Genomic DNA, 11,265 nt, shown 5'->3' with positions numbered 1-11,265 from the left:
TTTTTTTTTTTTTTCCTCCTCCCTCTCTTCCTTTCCTTTCCTTTCTTTCCTCCCCTCCCTCGGCCCATCGCATGCTCGGATCCGGCCGGCTCCTTCCTTTTTCTTTTCGGCGGTGCCGCTCGGGGGGGGCAGGGAGAGCTGCGATGAGTGCCGCCTGACGCACAGGCACGGCGAGGGGGGGGCCCCGCCGGCAGCCGCAGCCCGCTGGGGGCCGCAGGGCGAGGGGCTCGCTCGCCGCCGCCTCCCCCCCTTTCCTCTCCTCTCCTCTCCGCTCGGCGTGCGTGCGAGGAAGAGGAGGACGACGAGGAGAAGGAGGAGGAGGAGGAGGGCCGCTTCGACTCGCCGGGAGGCGCCGGGGCTCGCCGTGGAGCCCCCCCTTATGTGAGCCCCCCCCCCGGGCGGCTGCATGGCGATAGAGCGGCGCCGCGAGGGCCGGCCGCTGCCGGAGGAGAACGGCTCGGTGCCGGGGGCCGCCGCCGCCCCCCCGGGGCCGCCCCCCGGGGCCGGGCTGGGGGTCGGGGCCGAAATCCAGGCGGTGCCGCCGCCCCCCTCGTCGTCGTCCGCCGCCTGCAGCCCGCTGCTCCTCGACTACGACGGCTCCGTGCTGCCTTTCCTCGGGGGGCTGGGCGGCGGGTACCAGCGCACCCTGGTGCTGCTCACCTGGGTGCCGGCCCTCTTCATCGGCTTCAGCAAGTTCTCGGACTCCTTCCTGCTGGACCAGCCGGACTTCTGGTGCCGGCAGGCGGACGGGCAGCAGGGCGACTGGAACGGCTCCCTCGTCCCCCCCGGCCACGCCAACCGCAGCGGCATCTTCCCCCCGGCCACCGCGCTGCCCGGCCCCGGCAACGCCAGCGAGTGCGACTGCCACGAGTGGCACTACCGGATCAGGGCCGGCCTGGTCCAAAACGTCGTCAGCAAGGTGAGGAGAGGGGCTGCCCGAGGGATGCTCGCCCCCGCGGGGCTGCCACCCCTTGGGAGAGGCGCTGCGGGTGGGTGCCGCTAGCCGGGGCGGCGGGGAGGGCTCCCGTCGGGTCCCTGCGTGAGCCTGTGCCTACAGCCGGGCTGCTTTTGGGCAGAGGTGGTGATGGAGGTGGTGGAGAAAGTTCTGCTGAATCCCTCCCGTTTCGTAGTCGCTGCCTCGATAACTCTTTCCATAGAAAAAAAAAAAAAAAGGAGAAGTGCCTCGCGCGAGGTGTATGCCTCCCGAGGCACAGGGTGCTGCTCTGTTTCGTGGTTCTCCCGCTGGAAAGGCTAAAGGGGAAAATTCCTGGTGTGTGGGCCATGCTGCTTTCTACCCCTGCTTTGTATTCGCCGAGTAGCATTTGTGAAAAGCCCACCTTGCCTTTTCACCTGCAAGGCTTCGCTCGCTTATCCTACTGTCCACACGGAAGCCTTGCCGCCCGTGTACGGGCCTCGCCGGTACTGACAGACAGCTGTAGTTCTTGGAAACAGTAAGATGAAACTGTGAGACTGGGAAAGTAGCTCCCTGTGGCCGAAATCCCCCCGGCTCAGCAGAAATTACTTCCTGCGTGGAAGTGTTGTGGTGTGACTGTGCGTATCTGGTTGGGCGCGAGGAGCGGGGCAGTCATCAGATGACTGCTGTGGTTGTGCCACGGTCAGCCGGCACGCGCTTGGATTAATCACTGAAAATCATTTAGGTTTATCTTCGTGTCCCTCGAAAGCGTGCGCAACGCTGGAAAAGCAAGCAGAGCAAATCCCCCCAAAGCTCAAACCCAGAATGGTTTTAGGAAAAAAAAAAAAAAAAAAACACAACAAGAACCAAAACCCAACAAGCCTGCTGCACTCCTTCCATGAGAAAAACACAGGCACATGGTAGATGTGAATGGTGTGTGATGTAGAAGTGCATAATGAAATCTGACATTTAAGAGAAGCAGATTTTCTTCTGTTTATAACCAGAGACAGAGCTATTCATATGGTGCAGGGCTTAACACTGATGCCTGAGCATGAAAAAATCATCTCAAAATATTCCTTTCGAGTGCAAACTGTTTAAAATTTTTTTTTTTTTTTTTGAAACGCTGAGAGTCTTGTGAAGGTCGTCATCAAGTTGACCACAGAAGGTCAAGGGAGAGTTGGTTTGCTATCTTGCATACTTCCTTAATAATAATAATAAAAAAGTGTTCTTTGGAAGAACTCACAGTAAAGGGCAGATCAATTTTAATGGATAAATAAACAGCTGTGGTCCCTGCTGTCTTGTTTTCTACTAGAAAGAATAATAATCATCTTTGGAGACTACATTTTTTTTTTTTCAATGCGGAGCTTTTGTTGTATGTTTGCTTCCAGAAACTTGGCAGCTTTTTCTCTTTGATTTGTAATCCCTTATAATTATAATTAGGTTGTTTTCACAGGGTCAGGATTCCTCCTTAGCTTGTGTTTTTGTTCTCTTTTGGGGTTTTCTGGGTGGGTGTGCTGGCTGTTTTTATCCTAGTGAAGAAAGGGAGGAAAAACCCAAACACAGCATCGGCGTAGCCGAATTCAGGCTCTCTCATAAACTACCAGGAGCTCCGATAGTGTGGGAGCAGTTCTTGTAGCCGCTGCCTCTTCTTGGGTGCATCTCACCGCCCTTTGTGCAGAAGGGCCCCGATGATGGATTCAGGAGCCTGGATGTTCAGACCTCCCGTAACTCCCCTCAAAAATACATTTGGTTCTGTAATGGATTATGCAATGTTCTCATCTTTCTAAATAGAGTTTTATTAAATCTGCCTTAGTCTAATATACAGTCATCTGTGTGGTAGCCAGTGGTTATATTGAAATATCGTAAAGAGAGCCAAAAGTATATTAATAAAAAAAAAATGCACTTCTGCTTGACTGTTCAGTCCCCTTGTTCTCATCCTCAGCAGCCCAAGCTCATCTCCAATGGATGCTTTTCTTCAAAAACAACAAAATAAGTGTGGTTATTTAGTGCAAAGCATATTTCCTGCTCCGCCTTCTGTCAATGAACTGGGGACAGTGACGTTTCAAGTACCTTGGGAGCAGACCCTGAACTAGGATGGGTTTTGCTGTTTCCACAGCCTCATTGACCCATCCCATGGAGGCTTCCTCAGATGCCATCTCTCCATCCCCATTTTTTCAGCTGTCCCTTTCCCAGCACCCATTCCTGCGTCACACTTGGGGTTCATTGAGTCGAGACCTGGCCACCTCCAGCCTTTCTCCTGTCGGGCTGGTGGCCAGGGCAGGAGGTGGCCTCGCGTGCGCCTCGGCGAGCAGCCCTGCCCTCCTGGGCTGAGTCACGGGGAGCGTTGCTTTTTATAGTGCTGCCACTCATTGGGACCGGGAACGGTAATAAAAGACGTGCTGCTCATTATTTAATGCCGTTGAAATACATACAGCGAAGAGGTCAGATGTGTAACGTAACCACAGGAATTCCGGTGGCCGTGGTAAATCACAGATCTGAGCTCATGGCCTGGCTTGGTGCATAAATCTTGGACCCGAGCGTGGTTCATACATAAATATCTCGAGGATATGTTCTCCAGGAGAATTCACTTGTAAGGCTGTTTCACCGCTAAGCGTTTCTCTGAGGGTTTTCATCTATTCTTTGTCACATCATCACCATTATCACATCGCTCTGAATGGAGCGCAGCTCCATCACTTCTGAGATGCATATCCTCAACTAGCCTTGGGGCAAAAAGCTAGTTAAAGAAAATCATTTAAATGGGCTGTGTGTCTCACCACTGTCCAGAGGATGGATGCTAAGAAATATTCCCCCTTACATTCTTTTTGTTTTGCGAAGGGGAAACCTGAGGTCTCCTTTTGCCTATTTGCAGAATGACAGTCCAGATGAATTACTACCATGAACGTAAAAAGCAACATAATCACAACAAAGCATATATGGTTGTGGAACATAGCAGGACGTTGGGTTGTGTTCAGCAGGGACTTTTCTAACCCTCTTGTCAACCTCTTCAGTGGCTGAACCTTCTGTCTGCATAGCCAGCTGTAATCTTGGGGCAAAGTTCTCATGGAAGCTCTTAGATATGGGGCTGGCACTTGTTGTTTTTCCCTCCTTTGCTGGGGTGACTTGTCTGCTGTGTTGAACAGCATTACGTGGTGGTATGGTTTGTTCTTCTGAACCCAAATCCGTATCATGGACACCGAGAGCTAGCGATGGGCAGTGCCTGAGGCTTGATTAAATCTCAGTGGATGGTAGCACATCATCCCTTCTGCACACGCTTGTGCCATTCCAGATCAGTCCCGCTCTTGGCAGTGGTGTTGGGAGAAGCGGCTAGTTGGAGGCTGCTTTTTAATCACCCAGAACAATTATGTAATAATACTTCATGTCTGGTCACACGGGAATTCCTGTTGTGGCTGCTTTTCTGCTCCAGATGCCTTGTTTTGCTGCAATGCTGTTCCTCTTGGCTCTTAGCTTCCCACTTGATTTGGGTTGAGTCATCGTCTTTCCCAAGTAACGTGCCGTGATTTTACCGATCTGCTGGTTTGATCCTTCTCGTTCCAGTTTGGCTGAGCCTCCAGCTAACTGTATGCACATACACACACACCAAAAAATCAAAAGGGAAGCATAATTCAGGAGACCTCCCCTTCTCCCTTGTGCTCCAGGGGCGATGCTGCCCAGCAGTGAGCTTGGAGCAGTGCTGTCTTGGTGTGCACATGGATCAGTTCAGGCAGCGACATGATGCTATTTGCCCCTACAAAGGTATGTCTTTGTCCTACCTTTTCTTCCTTTGTCCTGCTTTTCTTCCTTTTTGACAGTTCTGGCATTTTTCTGGACTGGTCTTCAGCTGATTTAGCTTGCTAACCTGGCAGATTTTTAAATACTTTTTTTTTTTTTCTTTTTTTTTTTTCCCCTGGCTTTTCTGTCAGATTAATGAAGTGAAATGGCTCTGCATGGTGACACCTGCCCTGGGCTGTGGTGGTGTCTCATGGGATTATTGCAGGTACCTGCAAGTAACCATGAACGTTACAACACAAAAATCTCTGTGTGATAACAGCAGAGATGAATCTGGCACTGCTCATAGGGTGGCATTTCTTGGAGAAGGGGGTAGGTGTGCATTTCAAGTGCACTTTCAGAATGCAGTTATTAATTCAGAGGGATCCCTGACAAGGTCCTTCCCAAAAGGAAGGGTGATAAAGCACTGGCATAGGTTGCCAAAGAGGTTGTGGACTCTCCTCCTTGAGGATGTTCAGAAGCCATCTGGATGTGGTCATGGGCAACCTCCTCCAATTGTCCCTGTCTGAGCAGGGGGTTGGACCAGGTGCCCTCCAGAGGTCCCTTCCAACCCCAGCCCTTCTATGAAAATCAGAGCTGTGCCACCCTTTCCAGGCACAAATGGGAGGAAATCTTTGTTCTCTTCTGTGTATCCCGTAGCTGGCTGGCATCAGAAAAGACTGCAGAAATGCTGATGCTTCTCTTTTTCTTTTTTTCCTGCCACCACCAGGATTTTTCTTGTCAGTGTTGGTTCATGGCTGACTAGCTTCTACTTGGTCCCAGATAATTAAACCCTTGAGTTATCGTACCCAGTGCAGTAGCTGGGTCAGAAGCAGCAAGATCAAAGGTAGTGTATTGCCCATGCTCTTGCTTCCATTTTACAGGTTCAAGGGAGTGAAGGGACCTGCAAAGCAGATTCTTGCATCAAGCAGGAGGACTGATGTAAATTTCTTTCAGACAAGGCTTTGAAATGACTACCTCTGTTCCAAACACGTGATAAAGGGGTCAACAAATCTGCATTCTGGTTATCGGGGCACTGATGAACACCACCCTAAAAGAAAGTGCGTTCCTGGCTGAGCAGCGTGCAGGATGTGGCGGGTGTTTCGGTGACAACACCCCTCTTCCCAGGTGCAGCGCAGCTGTGCAGAGTTGCTTTCTGTCTACCTGCAAACATTACGTTATCTTATGCCAGCGTGCGAGATAACCAGCTGTGATCTCACCAGACAACAAACATGTGTCTTGTGAGCTTAGATGTTCTTTCATTTATTTTTGAGGGGGCGGTATGTACACGCCAAAACACTTCTAAGCAATTGGTCTAGAAAACAGCGACTGCATTAAAGCCAATACTGCTACCAGGACTGAGGTCATCTTGGTTATCTGTTTGGTATGGATTTTATGCACTAGAGGGAACCTACGTAGAGTTAGTATTTATTATCAGCTTTATGATAAAGTGTCATCGATACAGGAATCTGATTTCAGCTTACTGTAAATGTGTAGAAATAATAATAATCCTCTATGAAGGTAGCTCCATCTTGCAGTGTCTTTAAGTCATCGTCAGCTTTCCAAGACTTGGTATTGAGCCTTTCCCATTCCTCATTTTCAGTGTGCGTGTGAAACCACTGCGTTTTTTTTCATTATTATTATTTGGGATGGACGCAATGTTTGAAATGGTTGGGGTTTTGTTTGTTTTTGTTTCCACTCCCCAGCAGATCCTGTATCTCAGTCATTCAGTTTACACATACTAACCCTGCCTGTGCTGCAGCAGGAATTGCAAGCTTCAGTGCGTATTTACCAGCTGTTCGGGCGGTTTGAACCCAAATATCTAACGTGCTCTGGCAGTTTTACTTCTTACTCTGACCACGAGAGCACAGTTGTAAAAGATGCCATCATGGTTTTCTTAAAGCAATCTCCAAAGAGGAGGAACTGGCATTTAGAGAAGCGTTTAATTTGGAGCCAGTCCCGCTGTTTGTCATGGTAACGCTGAGATGAGGATCACAGGCCAGCCAGCTGTGAAGGTGTTCGTTTTCAATGAAAGAGCATCTGGAATAGCACGAGACTGGTGGTTTTCCTTCGCGTAGAAACCCTTGGCCATATCAACGGTGCAAAGCCTTAAATTAAAGCTTTCCAGATGAATTCTAGACAGCTGCTAAATTTAGAAGAAGCTGAAATATTTAAGCTTTTATGTAGTTTGTCTTCTGTTTTCCCCATCAGCCCGCTTCTTTCCATCTATTTTCCCCTCCACACGACCTGGCATCCCTGCTTGGAACAATGGCTTGCGCCCTCTGGTATGCCTTCCTCCCCTCATGCTCCTGGCTTGGGGTTATCCTTGAGAAACTGTAGGGCTGATGAGATGATGCTGAAGCCTTGCTGGAGAAGGTAGCTATCGTCTGTGCTGTAGGTGATGTGTAGAAGATGGGAGAATCCTGTCTGGAGAAGGAGATCCTGCAACTTTGCAGCCCTGCTGAGGTTTCCATGCTGAATTCCCTCAGCATGGTGTCTCTTGGGCTCCAGTCCCTTCAACTCTAAAATGTGTGCTTGGCTCTAAAAATGTGATTATTTTCTGTTGGCTTTTGCCAGCAGGTGACCTTATTTGAATTCAAAGTGCAAGTGCTGCTCTTGAGGCCGCAGCCTGTGCCCCTGAGCTGGTGATGAGAGGCAAGGGTGAAGGTCTTTTGGGGCAAGGGTCCTATGGAGAAGCCTGGTGCAAGGCGTGTGCTTCTGTCTGACTCCACCAGTATCGTGGACATCTTTACCACTCACACCATCAGTCTGTATGCACATGTAATGCTGTCCTCACTGTTGTACTGCCTGAAAGCCTTCTCAGTAGCGTGTTAAATGATATAAGTGAAGGTCTGTACTGCCAAGGAAGGTTCTTTGCTTTTTTAATCTCTCACCTTATCCCCAGGAGGAAAATTCAATATGTAGTGTAGAGCTTTGTTAGGATTTTTATTCTGCCTTTAATTTACAGCAAGGAGAGAGCCCCAAATGCAGGTTGTCCTACTGAAACGTGTGAACAAAAGACCAGATAAGTGAGTATTTTCTGATACTGTTTTTTGGGGCAAGTGTTTAGGTACACAAGTAACGAGGCTGGGAGAATCAGGAATGTTACTTGTAAGGTCTAGAAAACAACACGTTCACGTTATCCAGTGACATGTGGTTTAGGGTTGCTCTTGTGCACTGTTTCCACAGCACCAGGTGGTCCGAGTCCATGCAAAGGGTTTTGGTCGGGGCTGGAGGAATTCATTTTGGCTTGAGTGCTGTCTCTGTGCTACTGCTCTGGTGCTGCCCAGTCTCTTCCTGGCCTCTGGACCGAAGTCCATGAGCGTGTCTACAATGTTGCAATGTCCCAGCTACAAATATTATTAAGGATAGGGAATGTAAATTACACTGTAAGACCTTTTCCCCTGCTCTCTCTCCCAGGGCTGTGTAAAACCCTGTCTGCACGAACAATACAAGCTTGACAGACCAGTTTCTTCTCTTCATTTGTGAAGCAAGCTGAATATATTTATGCCTCCTTCCTTCCCCCTAACATTTAGTTCAGTCTGAATTAATACCAGACCCTTTTTTCCCTCTCCCTCTTCTTTTCCGTTTGCCCGGGTTTTAATGACTGTAGACCTCAAATGATGAGCAGGCAGGGTCACAGCAATGATAACTGCATGTCAAAATTAATTTTTAATCTACGGCCACTTTGAACAAGTACTTCTCACGAGGAAAGGCTTCCTCTTATCGTCTCCATTTTGGAATTTCATCCCATGCTTGGCATTTTTGAGGCTTTTCCCCCACTTCAAAAGACAGCCTAATAAGAGTGTGAATTGGATTTTGCCATGCCAGCCCTTTTAAAGTTGTCTATGTGCAGTTTGTTTGAAACATGTGTTGTCCTGGAAAATGTTGGTCTTCAAAGTGTTAACTTGTTTTTGATTATCGGATGATAGCAAATGTTAATATTTAACTTAAATGTTGTGGGTGGTGTTTTTTTTTTGTGGGGGTTATGGTTTTTTAAACATATGGCTTCTATTTACAGCATTTAGACCAGTTCAAAACACCAATTTGGCAGTTTGCTCAACTTCTTATTTAGCTGGGTCACGAAGCCAGCCCTGCCAGAATGTGTCTTGCTCAGCATAAGGGTGGTCATCAGCTGAAAACTGAGGGGTGGCACTGGAAAAGCGTTTTTACACGTGTGACTTGGTCAGTTGACTTGGTCTTGAAGCAAGGAGTAGGTTTTAAGTTAGTCGTTTTTGTGACAGGGACTTCCCAATGATGTCAGAACACGTGTAGAAAAGACAATCGCAGCACAGAGATCTAGAAGAGAGATGGAAATATCCTGAGTATGAACGTAGCATCCGTGAAAGCTGCGAGCAAGATGTTGTATCTCCCAGCACTTTGATGTTGGATGACATTATGGAGTTGGACAAAGCAAAGCAGATCGCATCAGCTGAGAAACGAGTTAGTTGACTAATCTTGGTAGGGTGAAGGCTGGAGAAGATCAAAATGTCTCAGAATGAAGAGAACTGCTACTGAAAATAAAAGAAGTGGTGGAGAAGTGGGTGGTATATAGAAGCTACTAAAATTGACTTAATCGTGTTGAGTATTCACAAGACTGTCATATGATTAACAAATCATATTTTAATTGTTAGCGTATTAGTGATGATTATTTACTTAGCAAACTTCCTTCTTCCCTGTCCCAGTGGGGAAAAGAAACAGATTGGGATCAGAAGAAGCTAATTGCTTCTGATTAAAACGTGAAACTGCAGGATAGATGAAATTTGGCTAATTTTGCGTTTTATCGGATGGCATCCTGTCATCTTGGGGTTCTGCTGATGGATAGCTCGGAGGGTCTTTTCTGCTTACGGCATGAAGCGAGGTTGTTTTAGTGCAGAACAATCAAGTGTAACCAAAAGCCACTTCCAGATTAACCTAATCATGCTGCTCCTGGAGCCGTGTCACCGCGGTGTGGAGATGGCAGTCCCAGGTGAACTGTGACCAAAAGGTCTGAGGATACTGCAGGAATGTACCCGTCATTGCTATCGCCTTGCAGGGCGTAGCGGGGCCAACCTGTTTACCTTGAGGTAATCATTACACAGGGCGATGACTGAGAGCAGCTTGACGTAGCCAGTGCCTTAGGTTTCCTTCCTCACGACGGAGCTGAAGTTTGCAAAGCAGGTGGAAGCGCTGTTTTATGTATCAGTGTTCGCCTAGCGATGTGTGATAGCGTGGCACCAGTCCCACGTGCTTTAGTTTTAAGGCTGAAATACCAGGCTTTAAAAAGATACGCTTCAAAACTTAACGTGGAAATATCACAGCTAAGTCATGCTTATCCAAAGGATGTATTTCGGCAACTTCAGCTGGGTTAAACTTCAGCAACTGTTAGGTAAACCCGGGAAGTCTGTAGTTGTGTACTGTTTTGCAGGGATGGAAACTGTTTTCATAGGTACACGAAACTGCTGTCCTACAACAGCACAAGGTCTAATTATATCTTTCTGGGAAGCCTGCTGAGCACGTGTCCTCTGGCTCACGCGCCCTCTCCTCTTTCTCTGTCCCCTCTGCCCCCCTCTGCGTGTCCCCAAAACCCTTGGCTTTGTGGCAGCAGTCAGAAGGAGCTGCATTCTTCAAATTGTGCAAAAAGTGCTACTGTGGTACCAGTAATATTTCCTGCTACCCCAGTAAAAGTTCCTGCAAACTTGGGCAGTTGTAAATCCCTCAAAATACCAGGCTGTGCTTGCTCAGGAGAAATTTTAGTGGGAGGATTTATCTTTAAGAAGTCCAAAGCACTTGGGCATTAGTTGGAGATTTTCAACAAAAGCATCCACCTACAGTGAAGTTGAAGAAAGTCGGATGTATTTTGTGCTTGGAGGTCATGCAGAAAAAAAATGGCTTGGAAGTCAGCTGTCTGCTGTGTCTTGAGTTTGGGCATTGAAGCATAGGTGGTGTGGGTTTCTTTGAGGAGGTGCTTAAAGAAAACACAACAAAAACTCTCAATAGCTGGCTTGTTGGCTTTTTTGTTCTCCTTTTCCATGTATGTTTGTTTTGTTTTGTTTTTGTTTTCAGTGGCTCTTATGTTTTCCAGGTAAGTCCAGTTGTGCCTGCTAAGAATGTAGGGCTTTTGTAGGGATTTCCTCCCATCAGTGGGAAAAATGTATTTTGGAAGACAATTCCTTCTGAGTGTGGCTGGCCAAAGAAAGAGAAATTTATTTATTTTTGCCTCTTCTTCTGAAGTCTTCCAGGATTATTTGGTTAATTTTTTTTGTTCCCAGCATTGCCATTTCGAAATTCTTGGTAGTTGCACACAGCTGGCTGTACTGGTCAAAAATGCCAGGTGTTCCCATGAACACTTTATTGATGCTTAAAATGCATTTGGGACTGGGGAGTGCTCTGGCCAGCTGTGAGCTCAGCTGAGAAGCGTTGCTACCCTGAACCTTGAAGATTAAATAGATTAAATGCTCTGTCGTTGCCACTGCTGGCAGGAAGGAGAGATGCTGAAAGTGTGCTGGGGCTGGCCCCATGGGTTTTTGTTTTGTTTTCCAGGAATGTCTGTCAGTAAAACCATCCCGATTTTGTGTTGCAGATGGGTTGTTGTGTCTCTCTGGGAA

General features: G+C 47.8%; 1 protein-coding gene across 1 annotated transcript in view; it reads left to right on the top strand.

The window, feature by feature from the left end:
• The first annotated feature begins 280 nt into the window (after nt 1-280).
• SLC22A23 (solute carrier family 22 member 23) overlaps nt 281-11,265 on the top strand; it is a 91,359-nt gene continuing 80,374 nt past the window's right edge. The window contains exon 1 of the mRNA XM_032180843.1: nt 281-919. Within this exon, the coding sequence (XP_032036734.1) occupies nt 407-919 (513 nt within the window). The 5' untranslated portion in view covers nt 281-406. The remainder of the gene's footprint in view (nt 920-11,265) is intronic.

The sequence above is a fragment of the Aythya fuligula genome, chromosome 2, assembly GCF_009819795.1.
Source record: "Aythya fuligula isolate bAytFul2 chromosome 2, bAytFul2.pri, whole genome shotgun sequence".
Classification (NCBI taxonomy): Eukaryota; Metazoa; Chordata; class Aves; order Anseriformes; family Anatidae; genus Aythya; species Aythya fuligula.
This window is presented reverse-complemented; position numbering and strand designations above follow the sequence as displayed.